The sequence below is a fragment of the Aquila chrysaetos genome (genome assembly GCF_900496995.4).
Source record: "Aquila chrysaetos chrysaetos chromosome W unlocalized genomic scaffold, bAquChr1.4 W_unloc_1, whole genome shotgun sequence".
NCBI lineage: Eukaryota > Metazoa > Chordata > Aves > Accipitriformes > Accipitridae > Aquila > Aquila chrysaetos.
The window spans coordinates 5448847-5463897 of record NW_024470321.1 but is presented as its reverse complement, the minus strand read 5'-3'; the positions used below and the strand labels follow the sequence as shown (position 1 = coordinate 5463897).

Sequence of the window (15051 nt, the reverse complement as noted above, 5' to 3'; positions counted from 1 at the left end):
TTCAGCTTCCAATACGGTTAGCTCTTGGGATCCCCCTGTCACACCAGAGATACAGATGGGTTCTGCCCCTTTATAACTTGATGGCATTAGGGTGCATTGTGCACCAGTGTCTACTAGAGCCTTATATTCCTGTGGGTCTGATGTGCCAGGCCATCGAATCCACACTGTCCAGTAGACTCGGTTGTCCCTCTCCTCCACCTGGCTGGAGGCAGGGCCCCTCTAATCCTGGTTAGAATATTCGTTACTCACTTTTCGCACACGTGGATCAGAAGTCCCTTCAAGAGGATCAGAAATAAGATCAGCCCTTCTACTCTGTTTGGAAACTGGAGCGGCATTTTTCCTGGTAGAATCCCCTTTTGTGGTGTTTTTTCCTCGCAATTCACATACCCTTGCATCTAGGACCGAGGTGGGTTTTCCATCCCATTTCCTCATGTCCTCTTCATGATCACATAGGTAAAACCACAGGGCACCTCGCGGTGTGTGCCTTCTATATTCTTTCTCTTGGGCAGAGGAACGCTCAGCCCTAATAGCTGAGACATTGGTCTGTACAGGTGGGGAGTAGGACATATCCTCTTTGAATTGCTAGAAATCCCGGGACAGCCTCTCCACAGCCGAAATGCAGGCTTGTAGGGAGGAGGAGAGATTTTCTTTGTATTGCCGGAGTTGGTGAGCCATTTCATCCACCGTCGGTGCCTCTTTGTCTTTCCAGGTCATTATTGCCAGTGGGCTGGGATAGGATGATGGCGCGCTCCGTACAAACTTCCGCCACATGGGTCGTGTGCATTGGACTTCGTCTGGATCTTTGGGCAATTGTGGGTTGTTTGGGTCATAATAAATTGTCTCTAGCATGGCTAATTCCCTCAGATATTGGATACCTCTCTCCATGGTGGTCCACTTGCCTGGTTGACATATAACATCGTCCTTGAAGGGGTACCTTTCCTTCACGCTTGACAGGAGTCGCCTCCAGAGGCTGAGGGCTTGTCCCCCTTTTCCAATTGCCTTGTCAATGCCACCTTCCCTGGCAAGCGATCCCAGCTGCTTGGCTTCCCTGCCTTCTAATTCCAAGCTATTAGCCCCATTGTCCCAGCATTGGAGCAGCCAGGTGATAATGTGCTCACCTGGATGATGGCTGAAATCTTTTTGCATACCCCACAGTTCACTCAGGGATAGGGATCGGGTGATTACCTCTGGTTCTGCCTCTTCCTCCTGTTCTCGTGATGACCCTGGTTCACCTTCATCCTTCGCTAAGCAAACTGATTTTTTTGTATGTTTCTTCTTCTGTATGGGGGCAACTGATAGCGGTACGGGTTGGTTCTCTGGTTCAGCTGTAGTGCCTGTCGCCGGGGTTGGAGGGGCTGCAGTGCCTGTCGCCTTGTTGTTAGATCCAGAGACCTTCTCTTCCCCTTGAGGGTACTGAGTGGTGTTGAACAGGGCTCGATAGGCATGGGCCAGGCCCCAGCACGTTGCAGTGATTTGTGTCTCTCTGGAGTTGCCAGGGTGACAGCATGCTTTTTCCAAATATTTTATTAGTTCTTCTGGATCGTGCACTTGTTCAGGGGTGAATTTCCAAAACATTGGAGGTGCCCGCTGTCCTAGGTACTTGCCCATTCTACCCCACACACCCTGCCACTCATAATTATCCAGCCTCGGGGCAGACCTCTGGGTGATCTTCTTAAATAGTTGTTTAACCTTAAACAAGAGCTGAACCACATTCAGGAGCATGCTAGTTCCTAGCAAGAGGACCACGCTGGTTTCAACATCCCAAGGGTATTCAAATTTTTCCAAATTCTCAAACGCTATTGTAATTAGACTGGAGGAGAAGGGAAAGGGGAAGAAAGGTACCCCACCCATAGATTGGCTCTCCGAGGAGGAGAGGTAAAGGGTGTAATTATTAATAGTTTCCCACAGATGCCTCCCGAAGTATAGAGGTGACGACAATGCTGAGTACAAATACTGGATTAGTCCCACGACCGACAATTTTATCATACCATAAGCCAGTATTACACAATATATAAAGGCAAAAACCTTAATCCATCTCCCATGGATGATAAGCAGCAGCACAGGGACTACATACAGCAAGTGAGGTGATACATAACTGTCCTCGTTTCAGCTGGGATAGAGTTGTCTTCCTAGTAGCTGGTACGGTGCTATGTTTTGAGTTCAGCATGCGAAGAATGTTGATAACACTGATGTTTTCAGTTGTTGCTAAGTAATGTTTAGACTAATGTCAAGGCTTCTCAAGCCCAGCCAGCGAGAAAGCTGGAGGGGCACAAGAAATTGGCACAGGAACAGCCAGGGCACCTGACCCAAACTGGCCAACAAGGTATTCCATACCATGTGACGTCACATCTAGTATAGAAACTAGGGGGAGTGGGGGCGGGGGGGATCGTCGCTCAGGGACTAGCTGGGTGTTGGTCGGCGGGTGGTGAGCAATTGCACTGTGCATCATTTGTACATTCCAATCCTTTCATTATTGCTGTTGTCATTTTATTAGTGTTATCATTATCATTATTAGTTTCTTCTTTTCTGTTCTATTAAACCGTTCTTATCTCAACCCGTGGGTTTTGCTTCATTTTCCCGATTTTCTCCCCCATCCCACTGGGTGGGTGGGGGAGTGATTGAGCAGCTGGGTGGTGCTTAGTTGCTGGCTGGGGTTAAACCACGACAATAACAGAAGTTTAAAAATGAGCGCCACAACTCTAAGAGCTCATAAATCGACATTGTGACCAGCAAATGACTGCTGAATGCAGATACATAAGTAATGAAAGCAAGCAGTTGCTGCCGCTCTTAATGCCATGGAATAAAAGCTTCTGCTATGTTTCCTGTGGTAGTGTGGGCAAAAGTCTCCTTCTCACTAGGTAGATTTGTTTGCTTTGCACTTATCTAAATGATAAAGATCTAATGTGCATATATAATTCATTCTGTGATTGATCAAACAGAACAAATTTCTTTTGTCTGTTTTACTGTAAGGTTGAAATTCATGTAGCCAGAGACCTGTCCAGGGTTTGCAGGCCTATCAAGAGCTGGGAGGAATGCAGAAAAGAGATTGGACCAACACATTCAGAACCACTCTTACATATTCCTTATCGTTAAGGAGGAGAACAATGGACACATACCATTATAAAGATAGTGATTTATAAACATTTTTTTTTTATAGGCCTATCTTTTTTTTATCTGCCTATCATTTTTACAGGATGATGATTTCCTTGCATATGAAGTGGCCAACTGTCTTCAGGAGTTTTCATAAAATTTGCTTTATCCAATGACATATATTACCTTTGTATTTTGTGATTGTTTTATTTCAACTGTTTTTTGTTACATTATTAATGTTTTCATCATGACATATATTTCAGTTTGTATTAAAAGTTTTTCACTATAAATCAGCTTTTTTTTTATACTCCTCCTTGAATTTCAGATTGGTATATGAGAAATAGTAACCCTGATTTTATTTGCTCCTATTAACCCTTATGAATGTCGATGGAAGTATTGTATGCAATTTGCTACACAGTAAATTATTTCCTGAGACACGCATAATTAGTTCAAGTTACTGGATTTACCTGCAGGATATCACCAGATGTAATAAAACAATACATAGTCATTTTACCTAACAGTATCTCGGGCACGTATTGAGCTGACTGGGAGCTCTTGCAGGCTGACAGGGTGCCGTTACGAAGTAAGCAGTTACTCTCTCCCCCTCCCCGTCATTCCGGGGTGAGGTGGACCCAGAGAGCCCCCGCGTGGGAGCTGAGCCACTGAGGGAGGTGCAGCTGCCCAGCCTAGGTCTGTGGGGAGAGCTGGCAGACGATACTGGGGCAGTCCCCAAGAGAGCTTCACGCCCAGCGGGCGGGACCGGCGCCTGGTTGTGTCCCGCGGCAGCCGCACATGACGCAGGTTGTGCGCGCCGGCCACGGGCGGGGGGTAAGATGGCGGTAGCGCGGCTGTCGCTGAACTTGGGGGAGGTGGAGCGGCTGGACTTCCTGAAAGAACGGCATGTTTGTTTTTTCCAGCGTTGTCTCCAGATCCTGCCCGAGCGGTACTCGTTCCTGGAGACCAGCAGGTATGCTCGGCAGGCCGGGCTGATGGGGCTTTGGCGCGTTCCCGTCGCTCTCGGGCCTCGCGGTGGAAAGGCAGGACAGACCCAGTTTCCTTTTTCCTGGCGTCCTCCGCCAGCCTCAGAGAGTCGGGGGGAGTCTTTTCTCTCTCAGGGGCGGTTGCGTTTGACAGGAAATCATTCCTGGAGACTTGTCTGCTCGCCCGCCCCGGCTCCCCTCGAGATGGTAGCACTGGCGAAGCAGCTGTGGGCAGGATACAGGATCTCACTGTCGGTAGTCTTAGCCGGCGCAGCGGTGGTCAAAATTAATGCCTTCTCTAGAAAACTCTCCACCAGCAGATAGTTCACAAAAATGTAAGTTTATGTAGAAGTTTAGTCTGTGCTCAGTTAAACTTCCTTATATGCATGAGAAAAAAAACCCCATTTATTAATCCTTCTAATCTATTTTTAGTCTAGTGCTTCATTCTTTTAATCCACCCTGAAAGCCGATTTTAAAATAAATTACTTAAGTTGCCTGTAGTTCAAAGTCAGCATGCAGAATACTGTTATGTAACAGAAATCGTTTATATCTTCATTAGCTAGTACAAGTGTTAAAACATGTTACTGGTAATAGTGAAATATGCCCCTTACTTTAAAGTAGACAGACACTTGTCCATGTAGTGGATTCAGAATGCATTTATTTCAGATTCTTAATGTCTTCATGTAAGCTAATAAGTTATTTCTGATGCAACTTGACAGTTAAATTATTGACTATCTTGTGCATTTAATAAAAACTTGGAGATGTGTAAAGGATTCAATATTTTATTCAATCAATAGTCATCACATTTTTTTCACTTTGTAATTTCTTGGAAGTCGTACATACTGTGAAGAATGCTTAATGACTTTGATCAAGTCCTCCTGTTAAATGAAGCTTTCCTTCAGTTGAACATACAGACACCTGGCAAAAACCATGTGTTTCTTCAGTTATGAAGATTAGTATGGATATAGTGTTAAAGCAGTGTGTGAAATAACACATGGCTTTATATTAAAAAAATTATACATTTTGATCTTAAGTAATGCATTAATTCATTAAGCCTTAGCCTGTTTCAGTATACTTTGTTATTTTAAATGGCATGAAGAAGTCTTAGCATGCTATACACTAGTTTTATTTAGGCATTAAAGTTATAATAAATTTAATACACGAATCTATTAAAATCATAGCCAGGAGGGCTAAACATGGCCACATAATATGAAGTGGAGAAAACATTCATCATTCTGGTGTGGAAAATCCAAACTAAAACAAGATAAGATGATAAGAAGACTAAATCCTTCTTGGAATCTTACAGCAAACTATTTTCTCCTCCATTTTAAATAAATATATATAGGTGCCTGACAAATTTTTATAAAGACCGACCATAACCATTTTTTTCAGTGTACTTCCATAATTTTTCAACACCTTGTTAAAGTTTTAGGAGGGTTCTTCCAATCCTGTTATTTCACTACAGTTATGTTTGTTTAGGTGGTGTAACGGAGATCCTTTCCAATCTCTAAACTGAAATACCAGACCAGATTACAAGTAAAATATAATTTGATCTTCCAAACTTAACATTTGCAGTACTTGAAGTAATGAAGGCAAAACATGCCCTGGGTTGTATAGTCACAAGATCAAGGGATGTGATTATCCCACTCTATTTGGTACTTGTTATGTCACACCTGGAATACTGCATACATTTTTGCTCCCCCAGTTCAACAGAGATACTGAAAAATTGGAGGGTCCAGCAGAGGAGGGCTGCCAAGATGATAAGAGGGTTGGAAAAATTGACATATGAAGAAAAGCTAGAGAAATGGGATTTGCTCAGCCTAGAGAAGAGAGGGCTCAGGGAAGATCTAAATCAGAGTCTTTCACTACCTAAAAAGTAGTTGAAGAGAAAGATGGAGGTGCTTCCTTCACAAGGGAATGCAGTGACAGGACAAGAGGCAACAGGGATGAGTTGCTTTTGGGGAAATTCTGTCTGGATATAAGAAAAATGTTCTTCACCATGAGAGCAGTTAATCACTGGAATAGGTTGCCCAGAGAGGAGTCTCCCTTAAAGACTTGGCTGAATGGGGCCCTGGGTAACCTAATTTAAGGCCCTGTTTTCAACAGAAGGTGGGACCAGGTGATCTCCAGAGGTCTCTGCCAGCCTAGACATTTCTATTCCATGATTTACATTACCAAGCTGTCACAGTTTGCCACTGAGCTAAAGCAGAGGCTCTAGTTTACATGGCATCTTCCCTAATCTTATTGAATAACGCTAATAATAATACTAATTGTTTTCATATCTCTTTTGAAATTAATGAGCTATCTGAGCTTAAATTTAATGTGTGGTCATAGTAGCCATGATACATTAAATAATCAGTGCCCAGTGAATTGTATATAATTGTTGTGCAACACTGAAAAAACCCTAAGTTTTCTGAAAATTGGAACCGTCAGTTTGAAGCTATTTCAGGACTCCTTAATTTTTGGCCAGTTGGCATAGTCAAATTTAAATCTTCAATTAGAATAAAAATCATGGTCATCTAAATTCATGCATTTGTTTAAGTCATGACATTTTTACTCACCCAGAGATTCTTGAGTTCTAATATACTGATTTTTAGATCAATGTTCTGCAGATATACATATGTCTCTGTTAACAAATTATAAGCAGGTGATTGCACCACAAGTGTCATCCCTAGTTTGACCTTGAGGGCACAAAGTTGGCCTTTTTGACAAGTTCAATGTCACTGAGTTCAGCAAACCTCCTGACCTGGTATTGCTGGAGAAAGAAATGCTGTCATCCTTTCATTCTTACCTCCCTTGTTCCTCCATTTCTGTGGTTCCATTGTGACCCAGATTGGGGAACTCAACTAAATTACAGAGAAACTTTTAATAATAATAATAATAATAATAATAATAATAATAATAATAATAATAATTTGTCAGTGAGATTAGGTTTGGTTCACTGCACTGCAGCAGAAACAATGCATTTGTTGTAACAAGGCAAGGTGGCAGAGGATGAAGTATTTTCAGCACAGTGCTGGTCCATTCTAACTAGTTTGTCAAACACTAAGGGAGTTGGTACAACTATAACAACAGCTGTCCTGGCTGTGTTCCCTCACAACCTCTTACTCACACTACTTGCTGGGGAGGGAAAAAGAGTGAGGAAAAAGAGAAAGCCTTGATGCTGTGCAAGTACTATTCAGCAATAGCTAAAACATTGGTGTGTTGCCAACACTGTTTTAGCCACAAACCCAAAACACAGCACCATACAGGTTGCTATGAAGAAAGTTAAGTCCATCCCAGCCAGATCCAATGTAATCTTCTTCACTGAAATTATTGGTCCAAAGCCCTCATGATTATTTTTATCTGTAGTTGCTGCATGCAACATCAGTGACAGTAGATTTTCAGTAATCTGGTCTGTAGTCTCATATACTATCAGTCATACTATGAGGTTTGGCAGGAGAATTCAACTCTCCTGGTCTCTAAAATCTTTCAGATTGTGATATTTCATGATGCTCTTCGTAGCATGATTATTCAGCTTCTCAAATCAGTCACTTGAAAAGGTTTTTGAATTCTGAGAAACTATAGTCTGTACTTGGCTGAAGATCAAGAGGTCTGAATCTGCCATCAGAAATCTCTTTATTTGCTTATCTTGGAGGGGACCTTAAGACCCAGGATATCTGTTACGTAAGCTTTCAATAGGTCAATTAAAAAATAAACTTCAGATGTCAAACTTTGATGCTTGACTTCCTAAATTAATACATGTTGTTTTGGGTTAAACCTGGTAGGCAGCTAAGCCCCACACAGCCGCTCACTCGTTCCCCCCCTCAGTGGGATGGGGAAGAGAATCAGAAAGGCAAAAGTGTGAAAAGTCATGAGTTGAGATAAAGACAGTTTAATAGGGAAAGCAAAAGCTGTGCGTGCAAGCAAAGCAAAATAAGGAATTCATTCACTACTTCCCCTTGGCAGGCAGGTGTTCAGCCATTTCCAGGAAAGCAGGGCTTCATTGTGCGTAACAGTTACTTGGGAAGACAGGTGCCATAACTCTGAACGTCCCCCCCTTCCTCCTTCTTCCCCCAGCTTTTTATTGCTGAGTGTGATGTCATATGGTCTGTAATATCCCTTTGGTCAGTTGGGGTCAGCTGTCCCAGCTGTGTCCCCTCCCAACTTCTTGTGCACCCCCAGCCTCCTCGCTGGTGGGGTGGTGTGAGAAGCAGAAAAGGCCTTGACTCTCTGTAAGCACTGCTCAGCAATAACTGAAATATCCATGTGTTATCAACAGTTTTGGTCCCAAATTCAAAGCACAGCACCATACATGCTGCTATGAAGAAAATTAACTCCCTCCCAGCCAGACCCAGTACACACATGCAGTAACTATAGTTGTTGTAGAAGGCATGAAGAAAAGGTACAGCAATAGTGATACCAGACTTGGGGGTTGTGTTAAAAAGGGCTGCTCTCTCTCTGAATTGTTCTATATGAAGTTTTTTAATTTCATGCTATGTGTCAGATAAGGTGCTGATAACAGTCTTGGTTAGTCTTAGAACACGCATCTGTTAATTCTCTGTGAGGCAAGATAGCATATGAAGTAAAATGTAGTATGTAGATGGCTGTATGAGGAGTGCACTGTGTTCAGTGTTGCCTGGATGTTTTTGCCCATCATATGTGAATTCCAGTACTCTGTGTACAGTCAGTTTCTTAATGCTGCTGGTTACAGTTAACACAGAGAATCAGCTTTGATTAAACTGAAACCTAATTATACATAAAACCATTTTCTACATTCATTTATCTGATGTATGTATTTTTTGGTATAGGTCAGGTATATTGTTTTGTCTTTTGTATGCACAGTCTTGTGTTTTTGGGCCTAGTTTACAGCAGTTCCTAGTGCTGAAATTGGCATGGTGTTTGCACCTCTTTGGAAGTAGCTTAGCTGGGTAACAGTGTGAAAATGCCTTTAAATATTTGCAGTCAAAGATTGTCAAACTTAGTATTTGTGAAAATTGGAACATATCATATGCAAGGTTTCAAAAATTTACTGTAGGTGAACTATCTTTTATTTTTTTTTCTTGTGTTTCTTAAAAAGTAGTGGTTTTGCTCAAAGTAGTGGGTTATTGTCCAGAGTCTGATTTTGGGTTACACATATCTGATCTATGGCAAAAGTTGATATAAGCCTTGAAGTGTTAAGCTTACACTTTAAAAAGACAATTTTGCAGCCATCAGATCATGTGTCCTAGTTTCAGCTGGGATAGAGTTAATTGTCTTCCTAGTAGCTGGTACGGTGCTATGTTTTGAGTTCAGCATGAGAAGAATGTTGATAACACTGATGTTTTCAGTTGTTGCTAGTAGTGTTTAGACTAATGTCAAGGATTTTTCAGCTTCTCAAGCCCAGCCAGCGAGAAAGCTGGAGGGGCACAAGAAGTTGGCACAGGACACAGCCAGGGCACCTGACCCAAACTGGCCAATGGGGTATTCCATACCATGTGATGTCACATCTAGTATAGAAACTGGGGGGAGTGGGGGCGGGGGGGATCGCCGCTGGGGGACTAGCTGGGTGTTGATCGGCGGGTGGTGAGCAATTGCACTGCGCATCATTTGTACATTCCAATCCTTTCATTATTGCTGTTGTCATTTTATTAGTGCTATCATTATCATTATTAGTTTCTTCTTTTCTGTTCTATTAAACCGTTCTTATCTCAACCCGTGGGTTTTGCTTCATTTTCCCGATTTTCTCCCCCATCCCACTGGGTGGGTGGGGGAGTGAGTGAGCGGCTGCGTGGTGCTTAGTTGCTGGCTGGGGTTAAACCACGACAGTCCATTTTGGCGCCCAACGTGGGGCACGAAGGGTTGAGATAACAAAAAACCTGACCAGAGCTTGTTAAAACAAATTTGTTATAAGCATTCATTATATTGGTCTAATAGTCGCTGGTCATTATGTTGATTTATGTGTTCTTAGAGTTGTTGCTCTGGTTTTTAAAGTTCTGTTATGTATCACCTCGCTTGCTGTATGTAGTCCCTCTTCTGCTGCTTATCATCCGTGGGAGGTGGATTAAGGCTTTCGCTTTGATGTATTGTATAACACTGGTTTATGGTATGATCAAGTCATCAGTTGTGGGATTATTCCGGTATTTGCACTCAGCATTGTCACCTCTATACTTTGGGAGCCATCTGTGGGAAACTATTAATAATTATACCATTTACCTTTCCTCCTTGGAAAACCAGTCTATGGGTGGGGTACCTTTCTTCCCTTTTCCCTTCTCCTTCAGTCCAGTTACAATGGTGTTTGAGAATTTTGAAAAAGTTGAATACTCTTGGGATGTTGAGACCAGCACGGTCCTAGCCCTACTGCTGGGAATTAGCATGCTCCTGAATGTGGTTCAGCTCTTGTTTAAGGTTAAACAACTATTTAAGAAGATCACCCAGAGGTCTGCCCCGAGGCTGGATAATTATGAGTGGCAGGGTGTGTGGGGTAGTATTGGCAAGTACCTAGAAAAGTGGGCTCCTCCAATGTTTTGGAAATTCACCCCTGAACAAGTGCAGAATCCAGAAGAACTAGTAAAATATTTGGAAAAGGTATGCTGTCACCCCGGCAGCTCCAGAGAGATACAAATCTCTGCAACGTGCTGGGGCCTGGCCCATGCCTATCGAGCCCTGTTGACACCACTCAGCACCCTCAAGAGGAAGAGAAGGTCTCTGGACCTAACAACAAAACGATGAGCACTGCGGTCACCCAAACCCCGGCAATGGGCGCTGCGGCCCCTCCAGCCCCGGCGACGAGCATTGCGGCCACCCAGACCTTGGTGACAGGCACCGCGACCCCTCCAGCCCCAGTGACGAGAACTGTGGCTACCCAAACCTCAGCAACAGGCACTGCAGCCCCTCCAGCCGCGGCAATGAGCACAGCAGCTACCCAAACCTTGGCAACGGGCACTGCGGTCCCTCCAGCCCCAGCGACAAGCACTGCTGCTACCCAAACCTTGGCGACAGACGCTGCGGTTATCCAAAGCCCGGTGAGCGATACTGCAACTGAACCAGTGGACCAGCCTGCATCAGTATCAGTTGCCCCTGTACAGAAAAAGAAATATACAAAAAAATCAGCTCGCTTAGAAAAGGATGAAGGTGAACCAGGGTCATCACGGGAACAGGAGGAAGAGGCAGAACCAGAGGTAATAACCCAGTCCCTATACTTGAGTGACCTGCGGGATATGCGAAAAGATTTTGGCTGCCGTATAGGTGAGCATATTATCACCTGGCTCCTCCGATGCTGGGACAATGGGGCTAATAGCTTGGAATTAGAAGGCAGGGAAGCCAAGCAGCTGGGATCGCTTGCCAGGGAAGGTGGCATTGATAAGGCAATTGGAAAAGGGACACAAGCCATCAGCCTCTGGAGGCGACTCCTGTCAAGTGTGAAGGAAAGGTACCCCTTTAAGGAAGATGTTATATGTCAATCAAGCAAGTGGACAACCATGGAAAAAGGTATCCAATATCTGAGAGAATTAGCCATGCTAGAGACGATTCATTATGACCTGGACAACCCACAATTACCCAAAGATCCAGATGAAGTCCAATGCACACGACCCATGTGGCGGAAGTTTGTACGGAGCGCACCATTGTCCTATGCCAACTCACTGGCACTAATGACCTGGAAAGACGAAGAGGCACCAACAGTGGATGAAGTGGCTTGCCAACTCCGTCAATACGAAGAAAATCTCTCCTCCTCCCTACAAGCCTGCATTTCGGCTGTGGAGAAGCTGTCCGAGGATTTCCAGCAATTCAAAGAAGATATGTCCTATTGCCCACCTGTACAGACCAATGTCTCAGCTATTAGGGCTGAGCGTTCCTCTGCCCAAGAGAAAGAATATAGAAGGTACACACCGCGAGGTGCCCTGTGGTTTTACCTATGTGATCATGGAGAGGACATGAGGAAATGGGATGGAAAACCTACCTCGGTCCTAAATGCACGGGTACGTGAGCTGCGAGGAAAAACCACCACAAAAGGGGATTCTCCCAGGAAAAATGCCGCTCCAGTTTCCAAACAGAGTAGAAGGGCTGATCTTATTTCTGATCCTCTTGAAGGGACTTCTGAGCCAATGTTACAAGAAGTCTCAGAGTACTGAATACTCTGGCCAGAATTAGAGGGGGCCCTGCCTCCAGCCAGGTGGAGGAAAGGGATAACCGGGTCTATTGGTCTGTGTGGATTCGATGGCCTGGCACGTTAGACCCACAGGAGTACAAGGCTCTAGTAGACACCGGCGCACAGTGTACTCTAATGCCATCAAGTTATAAAGGGGCAGAACCCATCTGTATCTCTGGTGTGACAGGGGGATCCCAAGAGTTAACTGTATTGGAAGCTGAAGTAAGCCTAACTGGGAATGAATGGCAGAAAACACCCCCTTGTGACTGGCCCAGAGGCTCCGTGTATCCTTGGCATAGACTATCTCAGGAGAGGGTATTTTAAGGACCCAAAGGGGGTATCAATGGGCTTTTGGTATAGCTGCCTTGGAGACGGAGGGCACGGAACAGCTGTCTACCCTGCCTGGTCTCTCTCAAGACCCTTCGACTGTGGGGTTGCTGAAGGTTGAAGAACAACAAGTGCCAATTGCTACCACGACGGTGCACCGGCGGCAATATCGCACCAACCGAGACTCTCTGATTCCCATCCACAAGCTGATTCGCCAACTGGAGAGCCAAGGAGTGATCAGCAAAACTCGCTCACCCTTTAATAGTCCCATATGGCCAGTGCGAAAGTCTAACGGGGAGTGGAGACTAACAGTTCACTATCGCGTTAAACCACGACATCATGCTTAAATAATATTTTTGGCTTAAATGATATTTTTGTTCCATGTAGAAATGTTTTCTATGCAGCATAGTTTTTTGGCTTTCTGTACTCAGAAACTTTATTTCTAATAATAATAAAGAGAGATTTTAGAATTAAGTGATTACAAATGTCATGGTTTAACCCCAGCCAGCAGCTAAGCACCACGCAGCCGCTCACTCACTCCCCCCCCACCCAGTGGGATGGGGGAGAAAAATCGGTAAAAGAAGTAAAACTCGTTGGTTGAGATAAGAACGGTTTAATAGAACAGAAAAGAAGAAACTAATAATGATAATGATAACACTAATAAAATGACAACAGTAATAATGAAAGGATTGGAATGTACAAATGATGCGCAGTGCAATTGCTCACCACCCGCCGATCAACACCCAGCTAGTCCCCGAGCAGGGATCCCCCCCGCCCCCACTCCCCCCAGTTTCTATACTAGATGTGACATCACATGGTATGGAATACCCCGTTAGCCAGTTTGGGTCAGGTGCCCTGGCTGTGTCCTGTGCCAACTTCTTGTGCCCCTCCAGCTTTCTCGCTGGCTGGGCTTGAGAAGCTGAAAAATCCTTGACTTAGTCTAAACATTACTTAGCAACAACTGAAAACACCAGTGTGTTATCAACATTCTTCTCATACTGAACTCAAAACATAGCACCTTACCAGCTACTAGGAAGACAATTAACTCTATCCCAGCTGAAACCAGGAGAACAAAATAAGTGTATACTTTTTTTTGACCATAAATACCTGCACTAGTGGAGATGCATGCTATTCTGTGTTTGAAATTTTCAACAAGGACCTTAGAGTTGCGTGGAATGTTTTTTTGAAGAGGGAATGTTAGTGTCAGAATCCATGCAGATTATAGATTAAAATCTATTTTTTGTAAGAATGGTACAAAGAAGCAATACAAAAACTCGGGGTTGAAGTAAAAGATACCATGAAATCAAGTAACCTCAGTGTAACAAGTTACCATTTTTCAAATGAGTTGTGATCACTGTTTGTGGTATGTAATGCTAGGTGATATCAGTTGTGAAATAGAAGTTGGCTTAAAAAACTGCTTGTGACTGGCCACATGATTATTGTAACAGCAGATCAGCCCACTGATAGGGATGTCATGCTTTGTAGGGTGTGCCATTGTGTTTGAGATATGTGTCTGCTGCATCATTGTTTGGCTGCTGTGTTTTAATTAGCAGAATCATTTTAAGGTGTATTTTGGGCTGACTCACATCACCATTTTTTCTTGGCCTTAGCATTTGTGGCTCTGGTGCAGAACCACAGGCAGAAATTAGATGGTTATAGAGGCTTCTGTCCACGTCTGTCCTGAACTTCTTCAGAGTTTCCTACTCCTGATACTCAGGGTGGTCAGGAGGCCTGTGAGGTAACTGTAAATTATAACTTAGTCTCCTAAGGAAAGCTGGCATTGACTTTTGGTTTTCCTTAGCATGCTAAGCTGTAGTTTCTGTCTATTCAACAGCTGTTTCACAATCAGTTTATCTGTTGGTCAAACAGAGCAAGAATTTAAAGAAGGATAGGCAGATACAACTGTGAGTGGCAAAATGTACATTCAGCTAATTTTAATCTGAGTCAGAACTTCCATGGTACTGTTGCATGAATGTTTTCCTACCCCAGTGCTGCTGTTTTGGTGCTTTTTCAGTGCAACTGATACAACTTCTTGAGGGGCTATGCTATAAGCCTGTTATAAAAACAACCCTCCCAAACTAAGGGGTTGGTTTACTGTGTAGCCTTATAAACAGTTACAATAGCACAAATTTAAGGAAGGAAATGAGCTATGAGCAAGAAAGAACTTCAGCATGTGTGGTAGGTTGACCCTGGCCAGCAGCCAAACACCCACCCTGCCTTTCGCTCACTCCCCTCTCCTGGGGGACAGGGAGATAAATGGAAGGTGAAAAGACTTGTGGATCAAGATAATGACAGTTTTAATAAGAAAAGCAAAAGCTGTGTGTGCAAGCAAAGCAAAAAGAGGAATTAATTCCCTACTTCCCATCGGCAGGCAGATGTCCAGCCACTTCCTGGGAAGTAGGGTCTCAGCACACGTAAGGGTTGCTTGGGAGGACAAATGCCATAACCACAAATGTCCCTGCATCCTCTTCCTTCCTTTCCCTGAGCTTTTATTGCTGAGTGCGATGTCATGTGATATGGAATAGCCCTTTGGTCAGTTGGGGTCAG

The 15051-nt window shown here is 43.9% G+C and overlaps 1 protein-coding gene across 1 annotated transcript in view; it reads left to right on the top strand.

Annotated features, from left to right (window-relative positions):
- Nucleotides 1-3824: 3824 nt before the first annotated feature.
- The window catches only part of LOC115336570 (geranylgeranyl transferase type-1 subunit beta-like), a 77233-nt gene continuing 66006 nt past the window's right edge, over nucleotides 3825-15051 (top strand). Inside the window, 1 exon segment of the mRNA XM_041121410.1 lies at nucleotides 3825-4057. Within this exon segment, the coding sequence (XP_040977344.1) occupies nucleotides 3924-4057 (134 nt within the window). The 5' untranslated portion in view covers nucleotides 3825-3923.